The 20,826-nt window shown below is 46.8% G+C and overlaps 1 protein-coding gene across 2 annotated transcripts in view; it reads left to right on the top strand.

The window, feature by feature from the left end:
• The window catches only part of LOC138452915 (sodium-dependent neutral amino acid transporter B(0)AT2-like), a 228,598-nt gene that overhangs the window by 66,628 nt on the left and 141,144 nt on the right, over positions 1-20,826 (top strand). For both annotated transcript variants that reach the window (XM_069605263.1, XM_069605265.1), the window contains exon 2: positions 16,911-17,274. In XM_069605263.1, the coding sequence (XP_069461364.1) occupies positions 17,085-17,274 (190 nt within the window). In that variant the 5' untranslated portion in view covers positions 16,911-17,084. The remainder of the gene's footprint in view (positions 1-16,910; positions 17,275-20,826) is intronic.

Genomic DNA, 20,826 nt, shown 5'->3' with positions numbered 1-20,826 from the left:
CCAAGCTCCGTGAGCTAGGCATGTGGATCAGTTTCTAGGAGTTTGGTGTCAAGCGCATGGGGGCATTTGTGGGCAGCCTCGTGTGCCCTTGGCACTAGCATGCATTTGTTGGGTCTGTGATATGCAAGTTGGTTATGGAGGTATTGTGTTCTGATGTTTGATTTTCATTTGGGAGGGGTGATCAATTGCAATGTGTGCGTGACTTCATTGGTATGTGTATTATGTGTTGGAATTGAGTGTGTTAGCATGTGAACAGTTACTAGATAACTTTATGGGTGGGTTGGTGAGCGCAGCATAACATCTTGAAAGCCACATCTAGTAAATTTAACTTTCACAAGAGATGGGGGGGGGGGGGGCTACCCCAAACTAAATCTTCTTAAGCATAACTGAGGATTAATGCCAGGGTATCAAAAGAAGTTGCCAAATCAGAGTCTTTCTAAATAAAACTGGTATTGAAAAGTATAGACCCAAACGCATGTTATACTATCAAAAGTGATGAAACACATTTAATGAGCACATGGAAATCGTTATTGACCTCCACTCAGCCAATCGGAATGTTCAGGGTGCAGTTAATAACTACTAGTCATGACTGAATTCAGAAGATTCTGACTTCAAAAGCAGACCAAAACAAAAATCCAGTTTCCAGGCAAGATGTCTCAAACCAAGACATTTCCTCCCTAAGAAAACTTCACTGCAACATCCTATTTTAATACACCAACGAGAAAGTGGAAACCTGGGAAAAGGCTTTCACTTTTTTTCTTAGGAGCTATTTACTTTTGGTCGACCCCTAATGCATGCTCATGTTAAACCCGCAACACTTTAACCAAGTTTGCAATTGAAATGCTTACTGTATGAAGACAAGCGTGTTATTTTAATGCTACTAAATAAAACCACACTAATTTACTAACTCATTTTGTCAATTTACTTCCTCATTATTAAACGAACGTTTTTTTGTTTCAGCACCACAGCTCCGAAACCAGGTATTGCAACTAGCATTATGGCTAATAACCTTACCCCTCAGGAGGGGTCATTCTCGCTTGGGATAATGACCATTCCAAAACGTATGGCTCTCTGCTTTGCCTCGGACTAAAACCTGGGGTCATTTTCTTGCAATAATGACCCCTACCTCAGTCTATAAGGCTATAATAACAAATAAAAGCCCAACAACAAACGCACACAAAGAGTACATCTTTTGATCAAAATATATTTAATAAACAGCCTTCCAAAATGGACACAATTATTGGCAAACATATCAGTAAATCAATTTTTGAAAACGCAAACTTTTTGATCATCAATAACAAAAATCCATAGTGTCTCTCTTACAAAATGCAGCAGACCAGTAGGTCCCGCCATCTCAATTGAACCATGGGTAATTCCATATTTGTATTTTTTGTAAAAGTTCTAAAAGGAAACTTCTTAGTTTTGGCTACTGCGCCCACTGTTTGGCAAGCCTTCTAGTGGACAGAGATTACTTTCGTCTGTCCAAAAGGTCATAGAAAGTTTCTACGTGTTAATCAAGGTATGATTATAGCGCCGTTTTGGTCACATCTTTATGGATTGCACAAAAACTCAAATTTCAGGTACATCTCTTAATTTCCCAAAGCATGAAGTCTGCTTAAGAATTCAATAGTTGCAGGATGGCTCCTAACAGCTGACCTTCCACTTCATTTAAGCTTGGCGGCTTCACATTATGTAATAAAAGGGCCAGTCTGCAGTGGTAAAGCACTTCTCAGTTTTCATTATGCAATTCTTAAGCTTATTTAGAGCATATCATAACGTGGCCTAGCAAGCATGAAAAAGACACGAAATGCATAACAAAGAATTCATTAGATGTCATAGCCAGGCACAAAAGAAACCCTAACGTGCCAAAACCGCCTCGTCTCCTTCACGCATTTCCACCGTTGACCCCTGTAGACCGCTTCCATTTCACTCTTTCGCCTCCTCACTGGGAAAACCCTGTCTCTTTTCCTCTCTGAACTGTATGCATTCCTCCCAGTATGCAGCGAGGATATGTGACTTGACTTATTGGGGGAGGGAACGCAATCTGGGCACTGCACTCATCCATAAGTGAAGTGCTTGGTTATGGGAGGCATGAACTTGGCATGTTGCGCTAGTTCCACCCAGCCAGTTCAATATCCCGTTTTCCTGTTTTCCATGTTGTCCATGAAAAATGTGTCCCCTGTCTGTTAGTCTTCGTGGGTGGATTGGCTGGCTGCGCATTGTTGCTTTTTCATGCTACAGATCTTCATTAAATTCAGGTTCAGGCGTAGCTTGCCCACTGAGATCTGAAGAAATGCCCTCTCGTTCGACCCACCACTTGCCCCTTGCGGTCTGTGCATTTGGCCACTCATTGCTCCTACGACATATTCGCGCCGATATCCTGGCATAAAATGAGTTGCTCGTCTCAATGCGGTTCCATGTGTTAATATCCCCGAAAAATATTGCGATACAAAAATATCGCTATATTTTTGCGGCAATATTGGCCCATGGACCCTGCGGGGGACACCCCCCGCAATCCCCACATTATTTTAAAATGTGCGGGGAACACCCCCGCTACCACAAATGATCCCCCCCAAAAATATTGCCTATAGCGAGACAAACGGCCATATGTACAGCAATATTTTTGGTGGGGATATTTTGTAGGGATACTCTCTATGCATACTAGCTCTTTTTGTGATAATAATTCTGGGGCCTCACCAGGAAAACCACCAACTGAGCTAGGATCTTGCATGAAGTACTAGGTCACTGCTGCAGTGGCAGAGCCATGAAGTGGGGAAAATAAAGCATGCAGGAGTGCGCAGTGTGGTACGCTGGCTGCTAGGTTGCTTGGTGACCATGTCCTGATCTACTGGTGAGTTCTGTTCCTGCTGCCTGCTCGTCCAACTCAGGAGAAGACGGTTACCCCAAAGGTAAGTTTGCCTTTGAAAAAAGAAGTGTTTGTTATGTATGCATGCATGCATTCATGCAGTGTGTCTGTGTGTGGGCGCAGAATTGTGTGTGTGTGAGAACGATCCGAGTGTGAATGCATTGCATACATGTGAGGGGGCCACATCACTTCTGCTAGTATCTAAAGTGGGCTTCGCTTCATGAAGTGTTTTACAGTGAGCATTACTGTCTGGGATTGTGTTTGCAGAATCATGGAAGTATTTTACAGTGACCCATTACTGGCATATAGATTGTGGCCACAGCTTCATGAAGGTGACTTACAGTGCAATGCGTGTATTTGTTGTCACTAAAATGTTGTAAAATGTTCCTGTGTGCTGTTAGCAACCTAGCATTTATTGGATTTTTTTCATGCATTACCCTAGAGGACCAATTGTAAATTGTAGTGCTTTTTATCCAATTTTCTCAAATATTGTGCTGTAAAATGCATCATTGCAACACATTATTTTAATAAAGCTCTCGGGAGAATGCCACTGACCCCAGACCCCCTCTGTGCATTAGTTGGAGCTTCTTTGCTATCCTCAGTTGCTTGTGATTGAGAGAGGTTAATTCCCCTCCACTTAAAATATTCACCTGCCACTACTGACCTTGAATCGTTTACAGTGCCAGAGCCCCAATCTATCTTACTGGCACAAATCGATTATGGCTGCAGCTTCATGAAAATGATTTACAGTGACCATCACGGGCATATGTTGGGGACACAGTCATCATGACAATATTGTAAACTGTTTCTGTATACTGTTGGCAACCTGGCATTTACTGGATCATTTTGTGTGTTACCACAGAGAACCAATTGGAAATTGTATGGCTCTTTGCTCAATTACTGTTGAAATTCTGCTTTTGAAAGCAAATTATTTTTAACACATTTTATTTTCTCCAAGAATTAATTGGGGAGATTGCCCTTACATTGTCAGAGCTTGTGATAATTGGTAAACACTTTTGTCCCTCTACTAAAAGAGCTAGAGAGAGAGTTTGTGTGTGTCGTTGTGTGTCTGTGTCTGTCAGTCAAGCCCGCAGCTTTCCCTCGCTTTAATTCTCACTTTTGCTTTTGCTTAAGTATTTCATTGTAGGTGAAGAGACTGAGCAGAAGCAATCTGCAAATTTGTTGGGCTCTGTGGTGAAGGGAGCCGGCTCAACAGCTTCTCCTTGACCGCCTTTCTGGTGTTTGTACTGATCTCACTGTTTTTCCTCCCTGACTTCTAACTCCTAGTCAGGACCTCTCACTGTCAATCCGTGACTTTTCTTCTAGGTCACCCACTTCTCTGTCCTCTGTCAACCTTTAGAATTGATTCCGTTCTTAGTGTCTGTTATTGGCAACCAATGTTCTATCTTAATGCTCTTCTGGTCCCCCTTCCCCTGCAGTGCTTTGAAGCCTTTTACAGCTACATATGCCTTTTTAAAAGTAACACATTTTGTTCTACCAATATCATACACTGATCTATCTCATGAGCTGTACTGTATCTTAGACATAAAACGTTAAGTGTGAGTTTTACTTACGTAACATGGAAATAAGGTAATAAGTGGAATAGTACACAATCTTGCAAATTGGTTACATAAAAGCTAAAAGAGCTACCATGGTGGCCTCATGTGACTAAAGTAAGATGGAGATGGTTCTGTAGATGGGTAGGAGCTGTGGCTGGTTTCTTTGTTGTTTTTTGTCATTGAACCTTTTATTGCTCACAACAATCCTACATCAAGATGCATCATTTAAATCAAGCATAGTACAGTAACATTTTACAAAATGTACCCACACAGTGAATGAGATCATTAAACTATCCGCCAACTAAATTCCAAGGAATTCGTACAGTACAGGAATGATTGTTGCCAGATATAAATATCAACCTACTCAGTGAACTCCCCCACAGCCTCATTAATAAAATTACCAACAGATCAAGCAACCCAAATATAGGTTTAATGTGAGCAGGAACCTCCTTCCAATAGAGTTGAATGAGGATACACGTCCACCATACATGGAGTAACAAGCCTATCTCCCATCCACATCTCCAGAAAAAAGGCAGGAACTGGTTTCTTTGTTTTTAGATCATTGCTCCCTGATCGGCTAAGTAACACAGTTTGTCCATGCTATTTACCATGACTCCCTTGGGGGCTGTAGACCAATTTGGGGTAATCGCAGCAGGGACCTATATACAGCGCCACAGCCTTCCAGGTTTCTGAAGGCAGATGAGGGGTGGATCTGGAAAGGATAACCAGGGTCCAGGTGGCAGCATGGTTTACTTTTTCTAGGGTTGGCCGGAGAATATAGAGAGTTGCAGCCGGCGACCATTATTGTACTAAATTGTGTTTAAAATCTGAATCGTTTGAGGGTCTTGGCTGAGTGAAAAGTGAGCTAGGTGATTTTGTTGTGACTTGAGTGAGCACCTAATGACTGGCATTCTTGGGTCTACAATTTTAAGTTGCACATTCTTGGGGCATGGAGTCTTTAGTCACACATTTTGGTGATATACAGTCTTGGGGCACCATGTAATGAGGATGCCATTGTTTATTAAGTTGTCTTTTGGACCATCACTTTTGGGACGTAGAACGTTGCGTCTGGTGTTCCGGTGCATTCTATCTTTGGATGAGTTGTCCTCAAGCATACAGTCTTCAGACAATCCTTTGTACAGACATGCAGTCTTCGGACGCACTGTCTTGTGGTGTGCTGTCTAGGGGGTAAGCGGTTGTGGGACATGTGCTTGTGTGGGAGCTGGCTTGATGTGCACTGTCTTGGAGCGTAGTCTTGGGGCAGGCACAATGGCTTGTGCCACAAAGGATTTGATCACCAGTTCTTGAGGTGTGCAGCATTGATGTGTGCGATTAACGGGCATCTACAGATGGAGGCATTCTGGCACTTTAATGGGGGGTTGGGGGGACTCCTAGACCCCACAGGGTTTGGTATGCAGATTTGGGGTGCACAGTCCTGGAGCACATAGTCCCGGGGCATCAGTCTTACAGTGATTAACCTTGGAACGCACATTCTTGGAGCGTGTGGTCTTGTATAACCACTCTCTGTGTGCAGGTTTGGGGCACACATAAATTAGCATAGGGGCTGCGATTTTAGAGATTCCCCTCTAAGCCAAGAAGCTACTTGGTGGGAAATTCGCCTTCATTTGCCTAGTTGCCTAATTTTGTGTTATTTTTGTATTGTATTTTTATTTCTAGGTCTGTTTTTATGTTTATGAACAAGTTAGATATTCCTTTGAATTTTAAATGCTCTGGTTTTGACAGTTTCATGTATACTGTTTTATTTGATCAGCACAGGTGAAAGCACTGGAGATATAACCTTGTAACAGGTACCCAATGGGGTGGTCTACCATTCCCTCATACCTGCACAATAAGTCGGTTTTAGGAAGGCGTCGTCCGTGCAGCATGACTCCTTGGCCAATGCGAAGCATGGCATTTCGGCGCGGGCCTTTCACCTGTGGCACATTTGGCGCAGGTGCCCCTTTGGCATGCCCTGTTGGCCACAGCAAGCCGGGTGCTTCGAAGGGGGACCGAACACCCGTGCTGTATCTTTAATGTACTGCCATGAAAAACACTAATAAGATGCTAAGGTACGTTTCAATATCTCTCCAGTTACTGTGGAATGGAGGTTAAAGGAGGCCATTAGCCACAGGACCTGCGTTGCCATTGTGGCCTGCTTATGTTGGGGCGTGTGCATCTGCTTGGCTTTTGTCTTCCCACTATTTTAAGGCCAGGCATTGTAGATTTTTGGAACCTTACCTAACCGCCCAGGAAAAGCGCCACATCTGAGAACGTGGGCAGGGGCATAACCCTTGCATCTGTCCATTTTGGGCCCAACACATAGCAATAGCTCATTCCCTTTCTCCCCCCCCTCTAGAAAAGTGTAGAATGAGTCTTGCTTTGTTTTTGGCATAAAAAGGCTGCAGATTTTTTTCCACAAGATAATAAATCATACTGCACACATTAATGGACAACACTCAGAAGATGCAGCGACTGCTCCGTGTCCAAATAACCTGCTTCCCCCTTTCCTTCCCCAAGATGTCAGAATAGGCCCAACTCTCCCAACCTTTGCGTCCAAGCCCGTCCTGCCCCTGCAGGCGCTCCTGGGCGGGGAGAGTGCCGTGTCCTTGGGGGGGGGGGGGGGGAAGCTGAGCCCTTGTTGTTCCCACCCCCCCCACCCCCAGACGCACCTGCCGCTTAGGCTCCCAAAGGGCGCCAGTCTGAGAAGAGCGAAGACCCTTCCGGCTTTCTCCTGTCTCATCCAGAGTTTGTCTCTTGTGTTTGTTCGGCCAAACACTGCCACACCGCCTTGTCGTCCTGCGACGTCGACGACCAGGATCCTCTGCTTGTTCTGTTGTAGGGTGGGTGGAAAACTAAATCCTTTTCTCCGTGGAGACGGGCGGGCGTCTTTCTGCTGTGGCTGGATGCTGGCTGCAGTAAGGAGCCCGTCCGCTATAAGGGGGGAAGCCCCTCCCCTTTCTTTTGTTTGCCCTTCGCAGGCTTTCCTCACGTTTTGCCGCACTTTCCTTTTTTCGCGGGCTTTTCCCCTTATCCTGCCGCGCTTGCTTCTGGCCGGTGCCTCCCCTTCTTCCCAGGCGGGGGAGGACACCGCCCGGGTTATCGGGGTGCTTCCTCCATTTTGCTCTGCTCCATTCGTCGTCACTGTCATAACCCTGGCATCTGTCCGTTTTGGGCCCAACACATAGCAATAGCTCATTCCCTTTCTCCCCCCTCTCCCCCACCCGCCAGAAAAGTGTAGAATGAGTCTTGCTTTGTTTTTGGCATAAAAAGGCTGCAGATTTATTTCCACAAGATAATAAATCATACTGCACACATTAATGGACAACACTCAGAAGATGCGGCGACTGCTCCGTGTCCAAATAACCTGCTTCCCCCTTTCCTTCCCCAAGATGTCAGAATAGGCCCAACTCTCCCAACCTTTGCGTCCAAGCCCGTCCTGCCCCTGCAGGCGCTCCTGGGCGGGGAGAGTGCCGTGTCCTTGGGGGGGGAAGCTGAGCCCTGGTTGTTCCCCCCCCCCCACCCCTAGACGCCCCTGCCGCTTAGGCTCCCGAGGGGTGCTGGTCTGAGAAGAGCGAAGACCCTTCCGGCTTTCTCCTAGCTCATCCGGAGTCTATCTCTTGTGTTTGTTCGGCCAAACACTGCCACGCCAGGGCTGCGTTACCGCCCACCGTGGCTCCCCCTTTGTTCCTCTCCTTACATTCCCAGGATTTTTGCGCATCGCTTCCAGTAAAACGGATCCATTCCCAATGGTGATCAGTGCACTCCATCCTTGAGAAAATATTCTGCAGATTTCAAGTCAATCAGGCCGCGCCTGATCTGCCCAAAGCTTCTGCCCCCGCAGAACTTCGCCCTTGCACCATTTAGCTTCTGCTTAGACTTCTCCACTGCTGTGTGCTTATCCGCGCCTCTCCATTCCGGTCTCGGGATTATCTCGGACCGTACAATTTCTGTTTCACCCAGTTGCCTGCCAGCTTCTGTAATGAAAATGAGAACATCACTTCATGCATTAGAGCCCCCCTTCCCTGGCTTGTCGTGTATGGCAAGAAGTGTCTGGTTTTTGCTGTTTCTCCAGCAACTTGCGCACCTGCCCCCGCAGTTGCGGCCCTTTCATTCCCGGCACCCCGTGGGAACACCCGGACCTTGAGCACCCAATCCGCCTTATTTCCACAGTCCCTAGGCCTATGGCTGCAGCCCCCCAATCCACTTCTCCTCGCTCCGCCTGCCCCTGTGGGAGTTACTATAGAGCGCTGTTCCTGCCGGGTGAAGTTGCGCTGCATACTTTGTTACCATTTCAAAACCATTCGCCTATTACCTCACTCTACTCTTTCGCGGATTGCCTGCCCTTGTAGTAATTCACCAATCTCTGATCACGACCGGAAGGAGCAAGGCCATTCTCCTTTTACCTCGGCCTCCTTTCCCTCTCCTCTCCTGTCCTTCCAGTAAGACCAGGCTTTCCCCGTTACCTGTTCAATGACCCCTGACAGATGGAGTATGGGTTGGTCTTGCTGATCTGTTCTTGAAATCCCGCTTCCAGAGGCAACCCTGTACCCCGGCGTCCTGCTCCTATTCCTCCTGGTAGCCTGTAACGCCTGCCAGATGGTCCCCAGTCATACCTTCCAACTTCTTGCTGTCCCTTGCGTCAGGTGCCATACCAAAGGAACCTTGTTTTTGGTGTTATAATGATCAGTCTAAAACGGTCCCAGTGCCCCCTCAATAGCAATTGGATTTGCTTCCATACTAACTCACTCAGGCCCCTATGAGAGTCATTCCTTCCATAAGTTCTGCGTGCTACCCTTGTCGTACAAATCTGTACCCGTAGTGAGAATATGCATACTATACCCGATGTACACCTCACCTAATCCATACTCCATGAGGCCTCTATCCAATAATGATATCCTCAACCTCTGTTTGATTCCTCGTTAACACCCACAGCGTGTGAGATGACCAGCCAAGCTTGTCCCCACCAAGACGTAAACCCCATTCCCCCCGGGGAATCTAAAGCAGTCTCACCCTCTAACGATAAACCCCAAAATTCCGGTACATTCCGTGGTCCTTTTTGCGAATTCTTTCCGACAAACTACTCTGCAACAATAACACATCAACCAGTGTATCAAAATAGGTCTTTAATTCACCTCCCAGCCCCTTAACACAAGCGGCCCGGCTGCCATACCATGGATTCCAACGGCCACTCCTGTATGTTCTAGGGACTATGTATCCGACCTGAGACACGCCTGTACCCTTGGTCCTAGACCCGGGCAACAACCCACAAATGTCCCTTAATAACCAAACCTAACGCTGTTATTGCTTGTACCTTGCCCAATAATTTTGCATTTATATAGCGCTATGAACCCTCAGGTATCTGAGCGATGCTTATTATTACCCACTGTGTGAGGTGTTCATTATTGACCTTGACAGGATAAAATGCTGGGTTTGGCCGTGCTGGGATTCGAAACTGCGTCGGCAGGCTCTGCACGGCTACCCATTGCATGTATGCCACAATACCACCGTGTCTGTAAACAGTTGCCCCCAACTTTGTCTAAATGCCCTACGTAGCGTGCCGGCCTTTGAGGTGGGCCTAACAAGTCCCTCATTGTGGGAGCTGTTTTCTTTGCATTATTCCCTTGACCCACCACTGAGACTGCTACATCAATTGCAGCGTCTGGCCTCACCTTCTGACGTGTGGTGCTCCATAGTGCGCATATTTTCGTTGCCTTGGCCCTGCTCCGGAATCCCTTGAACACACTCAATTGTACCCAGAGCAACTCGTCAATTTGGCGCCATGTTTCCACTTCTTAGTTAACTTAGTGCGCTATCTCAACCTTGAATCGTCCTTGCCCCAAAAGCCAACCGGCCGCCCCCTTTGCACAACCACTTGCATGACCATTGGCCACGCCCATAACAGGAGCCCACTGCGCCTTGTAAACGTACTCTTGTGAGTAACCCAATTGTAATTTGTTTGTTTTTACTTTAAAACACGTTTTTTAAAAAAAATGTATAAGGCGGATTCGCGTCCCTGATGCTTTGCGTGGTCTTGCTTCCAAGACCCTCACGTTGCGCCTGCGTTATCACCGCCATATAAGGAGGCCCTCCCTCAGAAAAACGCAGCTGTTGCATTTGCAAGTATGTTGCACTACCAAAGGGATCAAGTAGCCATATGTACCCGGGTGTACAACTGCGCTATGACCCGCCAATCAGAGCCCCCCTGCTCCTCCTTTACTCTGCAATTCGAGCCATACTCCAGCCGCAAACGGTTGCCAAAACTCGGAATGCTACTGGAAAGAGTGCTACTTGATGCGCGCGCTGTACCGTATACCACGGCCCCTTTGCCCTCTTTCTTACGCGCGTTTCGTAAATACCTCGTAACATACTAGCTCAGAAAACATGTCCCCAGCCAGTACCCGGTCCCTGTGTTTCCTTCCGTCAAACTTATAGAGAATGGGAGAGAACTAGGCCTTCAGCATATATTTCGGTCGCCCGCTATACCCCATGCCTTAGCCACAACCTGCGCGCAAGCCGCACCCCAGGTGCCACTCTCAGTTTGCATCTTCACATATTGTATAACATTCTGTTGCTGCGTGCATAAATCCCCTCATCAGCAAGCTCTGAGGGGTGCCCTTATAATTGCACCACTTGGTAACTACTCGTGTGTATGCGCGTTATAAATCCCTTGCTTGCAATCACCGGGAAACTCGTGTCAAACACCACATTGGCCCGTGCACCCGCGGGTACCCCTTCATTTGTGCCCCTACATCTGCACCACTCTGCAAAAGACGCTTTCAACAAGGTGTAAAGGTGTCCCTCGCACCCGTGGTGATCCTTATCTCCGCCCAAATCTGTAACCTTCATACCTTAACATTATACATTCCCGTTTATCAGTTGACTGAAAAAGGTTCAGTGGTAAACCAACCATGTCCTGCATGTTCACAGTGGCCATTTGGCTTTCATCCGATGCATCGCAACCCAGCACGTTACCTCGCCATCCCTCGTACAAGGACCCGTACAAACTGTTTTATGTACCCCAAATTGCTCCTGTGTAAATAGGAGTTGGGTATCTAGTCCATTGAACAACTAGAGATGAATTGTTGCAATTCAATTGCGAGCATTTAGCTTGGTGTCACTTGCACTTTATTTTTTACCTGGTTTTAACGTGTTTTTTTATGTTTTTTTAATATTTACTAATAAAAGTTGTATTTTGTGATAATATTTAGCTTGTTGCTGACTACTTGTCTTCTAGCGGCCTTGACTTGTCTTCCTTAATTGTGGCAATGACCCCCACCAGCCATCCCGGAGATGCAGGGATCGTAGCCCTTGCACCCCGTGTGAGAGGATGATTATCGCTGCAAACTACGGGGGTCTGGCCACAATTCATGAGCAAAAGGAGAGGTGGGGCGTGGCACTTAGCTATGACACCTGCCATCCATTAGTCCACGCCCATTTTGTCGCGCCCCCTAGATGAGCCCCTCCCTCCCATGCCAATTAAAGCTCTGATTATTATACATGATGCAATAGTGTCATCATCCACTACTGAACCAAACCCACTTCCATTCTCCCAAGCAGGGGTGGACAAGTTGTGTTTTTGAGCGGGCCGAAAAATGACTTTATGAAATACAGAGTGCACTGAATGTCCTACTTGTGGGTAGGACGAAAGTCCTAACGCTGCAGAGACCCTCAGATTATTGCATGTGGTGGTGGTGGTAACAGCTCCATGTGTCAATCCCAGAGAAAACTCTGAGACAGTCAAAATGACTGAGGCAACTTGTGTTTTTATTTTTTTTAAAACGTGTTTAAAAAAAAAAAAAACGTGTAGGGCTCGCTGAGGTGAAAAAAGGGCTTGTTTGCCGATTCTCTGCCAGCTCTGAAGCAAACTGAAAGACACTTGTGTTTTTGACTGATAGGCCTAGCTCAGAAATAAGCTGTGGGGCTAGCCTTCTGTGGGGAGAGGCTCTCGCCAACCAATCGTAGTCCACATTGCGGTGATGCAAACCCCCTTGGAACTTGGCGGCATCGGCCGCTAATGCGGTCACTTTGATTGAAATGCAGGAGTTGTGACAAGGGAAAGGACAATGTGAAGACAGAACAGAAGGACTTTCCTCCCACAAGTCTCAGGAACTATCTGGGTAGTTTCCCTCCCCCACCCGCCCTCCATGGTTATATTGGAGTATGCATCCACAAGATGATATGATGATGATGATAGGTTATTTATAACACGCTTAATACCCAGAGGTTTCTAAGCGCGGACCCGGGGATCGAACCTGTGTTGCTCCGTGTCGTCTTGCTTCCAAGACAAGCACATTGCCGCTGAGCTATCCTCCCGAGACATGATGGATGGCACATAGTCAGAAGCCGTCTTGAGGACTGGAAGAATGGGTCACAGAATTTACCATTTGGAAAATGTGCTGGGAATGAATAGATTGAGCAGGCAGCGGTCAAGGATGATGCACAGACATGGATTTCCCCCTATTTACAACAGAGACGCAGGAGTTAAAGAAAAGGTTCCACTTGGCCTGGAAGCCAACTGAGTTACCCACAGATCCAGGCGTTTTTGGCCCCGAAGAGACAATTTTGCAAGGCAGCATGGTGGTAATGTAATGCGTTCTTGTTCAGCGCAACATTTACCACAATGTCAGCTTCTTGGCCCTTAAGGGAGTGGAAGGTGGTGCACAAAGAAGGAAAGATGGCCTGGACTCCTGACCCACCACAAAGACTCCTGACCCACCACAAAGACTTAGCCTGGATTATGGGATATGGCTGTCAAGCAGTTTGACACTCCTTCTAAATAGCATTTCATGCTCCTTGGTAGTTGTAACTTGTAAGGTAGTTAATTAGTTTTCTTTTGCTCTGCATGTGTGCCAATGGAGACCGAATGCCTTGAAGACACTGTGTTGTTTCCTTCTCTGGCTAATGGTAGACATATTGCACTGGCTTCTTTGGTTGGAAAAGCCACGAAACCCCTACTGGCTCCTTAAAAGGTGCAGCAGAGGGAACCTAATGTGGCCTGGACTTCAGCTTGGTGGAAGTGATGAGAGATGAACTTAACCAAACGAGCCCCGACTTATATTTGGAAACAACCCATCTGTGGAAGATGCAAATAGCATCCCTCTCCACCCCTACGTCCCCCCCCGCCAATCCCTGACCTGGGATTATTAATGAGCTCGAATAAGCGCAGCCAAGTCTTACCTTGTAAGTCAATTTGTACATCAGTTCTGTAGTCCTTTTTTCTGTAAATGCATCGAAGCAAAGGAGTAGTGTCACTGATGCTTAAATTAAACGTTACCTTCCTTGAAGGGGGAGATAACGAAATCACATCTTGTGGTTGCCCCCAGCTAATATGGCTGCTGTGTTCGCTTGGCATAGGTGGAAAAAATAGTGATGCCAGGTTAATTTCGAATAGCAACACTTCCTGATACCAAGCACAGGACTGTGGCTTATTCCGCCCCCCATCTCCAGTAAACACTTAAACATATACATTTATGAAGGAGTTCCTCTTGTACTTTCTGATGCATTGAATGGAGGATAGAGCCAAAAACTCCTTCTCAGGAGGAGGAAGAGAATATCCTTCTTTGGGACCCATTTAGGCCATCTTCTTGTGGAAAATGCTGGTCTTGGAAGAGGCATCATCATCCAAATCATCAAGAGTCTGGATTTGGTCTTGTGTCCACATCGTTCACCAGACCCCTGACCATGAAGTGGGGGCGGGGGGGAGAATCTACTAAACTGGTGGAGTTGTTGAGGGAGACCGCACCAAGTCACAGTTCAGCGCCACCTAGAGCTAGCAGATGGAGTTGGCCATTCTTGATCATGTCTGTAAAAGAATATGAACCCCATGTGAAGGCGCCCATCAGAGTAACCTGAGAGGTGTGTTCTCACCTGGCAGGTAGGGTCTGGGCTTCTCCGACATTAAGATCTGAATGAGGAGCAAGAGAGCAAGCATAAAAACAGTCCTCTGAGCCACACAAGGTTTATTTTGCCGAAGATCAGACCCGATAGTGGAACAGAATTTGGATTAGGTGAAGTCATGAGTAGGCTGTGCAACCAATGGGGGAGGAGTTCTGTGCGATGCTTCGAGGTCCGCTCCTTGTTCAGGAAACATGTTGCATCAAGCGCGCTCCCAGAGAACGATGCAAGCCTGACTGTGAAGCAAGCACAGCTTCAAATACACACAGCCTCTCCTGTGTGGGAGAAGAGATCTTGCTCGATCTGTCCATTGGACTGAGCGGCCGACCTTAATAAACACGGCCATGCCCACAGAGGACTGAATGATAGGGCTCGGTACGCAGTATAGGGCTCTGAACCAGCAGAGAAGTCCTGGACAGACTAGTATTTAGCCATTTTATTGGGCTCCTTGGCACAATAGAATTAACTAATTTTGGGCTTCACCGCCCTCCCTAGACCTACGGGGTTTGTGGCAGCTGCAATGCCTACTAGTTACTGTATAACCCCTTTCTGACCCCAGAGGGTTCTGGAGCATCTCTTTTATGTCTCCGTTACCAAGACTGTTTGGTATCATGGTTTAACTCCAGGTAATATGCTTCTCTAAAACCAGTAGTGTGTAGACCCAGCTTATATTTTAGAGCGCTTTGAAAAATTAGGCTTAGGTCATGATAGATTTTGGCCTTGAAAGCATCTAGCTCTGGTTTTGTGGACAACTTGCATCTTTACGTTGCACCAACTAGTCCCAGGCTTAAAGAGCCTTTCCTCGATTGTTGGAGAGATCTGACCAGAAAAACAAATCATCTAGTTGTGAGGTGACCAGGTCCCTTTAAAGCAAAGTTCTATTCCTCCGAGGTCTTTTTTTTTTTTCTATTGCGCTTCTCAGCTACAAAATGTGGGGATCCTGCAGAGCGGCAAACCACAAAAGGAAGGCATTTTCAAGTAAGCCTGTTAAGAGACTGAAAAGAAATTGAGTCACAGTATTCAGTCAGGCAAGAGGTGTCCTGGCAACCCAGAAACTAAAGATATTGCGGGCTAGCTTCTCAGAACTGCGGCTGACGCAAAAGTATTGGCTGTATATTGTCATGGATGGCTTCAATAACTCCCAGACGCTGAAGGATAGTTCAAGGGTTTTTATTTTAGAAATTGACAGTCACTGGTTTCTCACTGGTCAGGGGGTGGACAGGGTACTCTAATTGGCTTTCCTCAACCTCCAGTGGGCTCCCCCCACCCTAACCAAGACATTAGTAACGCCTCATGTCTAATACTAACTTCTGATGATGACCTTAAGGCAATACGCCTTATCTATCTGACTGCCCTAGCCTAACACTCCCTTGAGTTGTCAATAGGACTTGATGGTTTTTAAAAGTGCCAATATATGACACTCTGGTTCACGCGCTCCCTCACTTGCTCCACTTCTTTCCTCTCCCAATCTTTCTACTCCCTTTGGTCTACACGCTCTCCCCTTCTGCCATTCTGTTTCACTCCCTCTGGTATTCTTCCCGCTCTCTCGCTCTCTTTAGACCCTCCAATGGTTACACTTCATCACCTCTTTACATTCAACTGTGCTCTCTCATCTCTCCACTCTCCTTTCATTGTCACATCCCTCTTTAACTCTTCTTACTCTCACTCAGTCAATCCCTATACTATTCCTATCCCCTCACACTGTTACCCAAACACTCTTAACTCGCAGCATTTTTCACTCTCAATCTGGCACCACTCGCTCACTAGCAACATCTTATATGTAACAAGCTTCAACACAGTCTCCACAACTCTCCTCTCCAGTCTTTCCTCCACCTGCCCTCTTGGACCGCCTCCACTGGCATCGCACAAACACCCCATGCTCGTTTAGGCTTTCATGGGGTTTATGTACCCCAACTTCCCTTTCCTTTCTGCCCCCTCCCATTGGTTATCCCGCTCATCTGATCTCTCGAGCCAATATGGTTTTACTACCCCCGACCCCCCCCTCCCCCCGTCCTCCCACCCTCCCACAGACCCCTTGGAAGAAAAGGACTGACGATTGGGGAAACGTATTGTTATTGGTACATAATAAGGAGTAGGCGATGAGGAGCCTACAGCTGAACATGCATGTCAGTCGCCTATCCATCTGTTTCTGCTGTTGCTGTGCAACCAGCACACGGTCCTGCAGTCAAGAAACCCAAAGAGCTTGGAGGAAGGGGGACTTGTCGTTCCTGTATATATCTCTGATAATTGAAAATGTTTGCGAGCGGTGGATCTTTTTTGCAAAACCGCTCATCTTTAAATGACACTGCATTCAAGATCATGCCATTATGCTTCACATTTGCTTTACATCTCTGAGCTGGAAAGTAGGTTTTCCCTACTGTGAATTTGCAAACCCAAAGCTGCTTCTTGTGGATTTGTTCTCGGGTAAGACCTATGGATAACACAGACTGTGTGGTTTTTGGGTTTGGGTCATGCTAGGGAATGATCATTTTTATACTTAAAAGTAAACTGATGTTCTTACATTTACTGCCTATAATATTGGTGTTTGAAATGTAGCTCCTACTAAAATTCTCCCCTCCCATTTCTTTTAGGATCTCATGTGACTTGCGGTCGGTGGTGCTGCTCCCTCCGACTCACCTCCCAGTACTGTAAGATCTGGATTCGAATTTTGAGCATCTTGGTTCAAGGGTTTATGTGCCACTTTTGAAGGACTGTCTACTGCCTTCACGTTTTGACTGTTCTGCTTATTGCTTTACCACTGACCGATGGAAAAGTCCAAATCGCAGCTTGAAGACATTGCGGTGGGGGAGTCAAGCTTGGGCCTCCTGCCCGAAGAGACCGCCACACGTCCCGCCTGGAGCAGCAAGCTACAGTATATCCTTGCACAGGTTGGCTTCTCCGTGGGCCTTGGAAATGTGTGGAGGTTTCCATACCTGTGCCATCAAAATGGAGGCGGTAAGACTACCTTCTTTGCATCCTAGCAAACAGGAGACTTTTCTGCTCTCCCTCAGTCCTACTTCAACTTTACTGGCCAACATTTACCAAAAAGGTCCAAACTTTCTTTACTGTGCTGTGGGGAGGTGGAACCCGCATACCCATTGTGTGTAGGCAATGCTGGGCCATCAATTACTTAATGCTGCTTATTATGACCACTTCTCTCTGTACCTATCCAGCCCCAAGCATTGGTGTCACCTTTCCTTTAATCTAGTACTGACCCAGTGTCCTAACGTTGGGTGCACTCATCCATTTGAACATGCAGCGACTCAGTGCTTTCATGGTGTAGAAAGCATCTTGCCTGTGCCAGTACTGAATCTGTGCCTTACGGGATGCTAGATTCTTCGTCTTCTAGCTACCATTACAGACAAAATGTCCAGCGTAGCGATGAAGGACCCCTCTGATTCCACACTAACCTACTTCAGGGTTCTTCCAAAAAGCCAAGGCTATTTATCTTTCTTTTTAAAATGCATTGATCAGATAGGCGATTCAATCTTTGTCAAGAGTACAGTACGCTGACACAGATATTTGATTCATTCACTTCAAATGTTGCCAAAGAATCTAGCAATCTATTAAATAAATTGATCTTAAAAAGTTGATTCCTACAAGGCACTTGAATAGTACTCATAAACAAGGTACCACCCACTTTGTAAGCCTAAATGCATGTATTTAACTGTATTACTTATTTGCGTTTTATAGTATGGCTTCCCAAAGCGCTGTGCAGTAAGATTAAGTAAATCCTATATGATAAACATAGGACAATCTATAGGGCGCTACATTAAGTATTGGGGAGAAGTTGGAATATTATCTAAACATTCAATAATTCCAAAATCAAAGCCTGATAAGTGCTGTCAAGCTTCCAACTTTGATAGCACTCCAAAGGAAAGTAACTAAGGGTGAGCTTTCCAAACCGAAGAGATCCTAAAAGAAAACATCGAAAATCATGACCAAAGGTATTCATGATTAATCCGTAATGACGCATAGTGATACGTATAGTTTAGAGGTAGTACTACAGATCCAGGAAAGAAGACCAGACTGATTTTCTCAAAGTGTCTGGTTCCCTTTGCGCCTACATTTTGTGGTAGGTCAGGAGGAGGCGACAGACCAGGTGGTGGTATTCTTATAAATATTTTATTTAAATAATAGGGGAAAAGTCTACACTGTCCCTGTTCTATGGATTTCCCTACATAACTCAACTAACTAGGGTTCGCGTCTGTTGTGAAGTCCAAAGCTAGGCTACTCTGACCCTACCACTATTACAAAACAACAAAAAGGCCAGGAGAATGACTACCTTCGAAGGGATTGTGTCCTCCGACGTATTCCTCATCTTAGATATCTCCTTCCAGCTCTGCTGGCCTCGGAAAATTTTTTCTCTCTAGAGGGCGCTGCGCGTCGACGTCCTCCGAGTCGATGTCCCTCGACAGCCGCCATATCGACGTCGACGTCATCCTGCCTATAAAGGCCGCGCGCAGCGTCCGTTGCTCAGTTCCGTTTTTCCGCGCTTACTCAGTGCCTCGGAATACCGTTGCTCAGTTCTTGTCAGATTAATCCATATTTACCTCGAGTTATTCGATCTGTACTCGATGGCTTCCTCGTCGGAACCGACAACTCCTCGATCCGGCTTCAAAAAATGTCGAGATTGTGGGAAAAAGATGTTGCTGACTGACCCTCAGTTTGTCTGTGGTGTTTGGGAGCTGAACACCATTGTTCGGAATGCGAGGACTGTATGTCCATGACAGCTAAGGCCCTGAAGGAGCGTAGGGGGAAGCTGGAGAAAGGTAAGACTTTTAAAGCTGCTTCTTCGTCGACGAAGTCGAGACACTCGTCTCCTCGTCACCATTCACGCTCCAGGTCTCGGAGTGGGTCGCATCACTCCTCGAGATCGAAGCACTCGAAGAGGAGACGACGAAGATCCCCTTCTCCGTCTTCCTCTGTTTCGTCAAAAAGAATCCCTTGCCCCACGAAACATAGTTCCCGGGCTGAATGGGAGGAATTCCGCAAAAATATGATGAGCGTCTTCGAGAAAGCGGCCTTGACCCCCTCGAAGACTACCGAGAGCGATGCTCTGGTCGAAAGACCCGAAGGTCAAAAACGTCGCGAGTCGCAGTACCCGGCGAAGGAAGCCTCTCGAGCGCGTCTCGAACCCTCGAGTAGGACTGTGACCTCCAAACCTTCGACACACGGGTCTGTCGACTCGACGCCAGCTTCGACACCGGCGTCGACGCCAAGAAAAGTCACGGTTACGACACACCCATTGACTATCCCCAGGTCCTCGACGTCGATGGCTTCGAGATTGTCGAGTAGAATTCCAATTCTGTCGAGGTCTTCGAGGCCTCCGCCTTTGTTTTCGACGCCACGCTCGAAGCCGTCGGCGTCGACGTTTTCGAGACCGATAATGACAAGTTCGGCACCATCTGCCTTGGAAATGGGATTTACTCCCTTTATGAGTTCAGAACAATTGAGAACTATGTCCTCAATTTTGGAAGAGGGAGAATTGTCTGAACAGGAAGACACATTTGAGTTGCAGGGACCTGTAACCCCAATTAGAGAGGAATTTTCCTCTGAAGAACGCAGGTTAAAGGATCTTCATGATTCCTTACATGAGGCAAGTGGGTTAGACACTTCCCCTGAGGTGGAGTTTGCTAGGGCAGACCCGGGGGAGCATGCTGAAACCCCCTATAGAGCCTTAATGGCCAGGATCACAGAGTTCATGAGGTGGTCTGCACCTTCACAATCTTTCCAACAAGATGACCTCACGGATATTCTTGACAAAGGCCCACAGGAGGATCCTGTGGTGCCTTTTCATAAAGCTCTTCAGAGGAAGATCATGACAAACTGGGAAACCCCAGATGTCGTACCAGCAGTAAATAAAAAACTGTCTACAAAGTACAGGGTATCTTCTACAGACTCGGAGTTTTTGTCTAAACACCCATCCCCAGAAAGTCTGGTGGTACAGGCAGCATCCTCTACCGATGTCAAGACGGCTTATCCTACCGTCCCACAGGACAGGGACGATAAAAAAATATGATGCTATGGCAAAGAAAGTCTTTTCAGCATATAGCATGGCGTTAAAATCTGTTAATGCTACCTGCACCCTTGCTAGGTTCAGCCATACACTTTGGGAGTGTGCTTCTACAGCGGCTGACTGCATCCCGGAGGGAGAAGAAAGGGATGCGTTCCTGAATATTATACAGGACAGTAAAGACGCTATGTGCGAATCCCTCCAGACGGGCATTGATTCGGCTGACGGTATCAGCAGAGCAATGGCGGCAAGTACATCAACCAGGAGATTCGCTTGGTTGAGAAAGTCTGGTTTTGCCCCAGATGTGCAAGCCAGGCTCTTGAACATGCCATTCGATGGCTCCTCTTTGTTCGGGAAAAAGGTGGATGACAGTTTAGAGAAACTGCAAACTTCAAAAGCAGCAGCTAACTCCCTAGGAGCTGCAATCCGTCAGACTCCTTTTCGTCCCACAGGAACCTCTGCGAGGGGCAAGTCCTTTCTCTTCTACTCCG

This window comes from Ambystoma mexicanum, chromosome 1p (genome assembly GCF_040938575.1).
Source record: "Ambystoma mexicanum isolate Mex_15411 chromosome 1p, UKY_AmexF1_1, whole genome shotgun sequence".
Taxonomy (NCBI): Eukaryota; Metazoa; Chordata; class Amphibia; order Caudata; family Ambystomatidae; genus Ambystoma; species Ambystoma mexicanum.
Note: the sequence above shows the minus strand (reverse complement) of the source record. Positions and strands in the feature narration are given on the sequence as shown.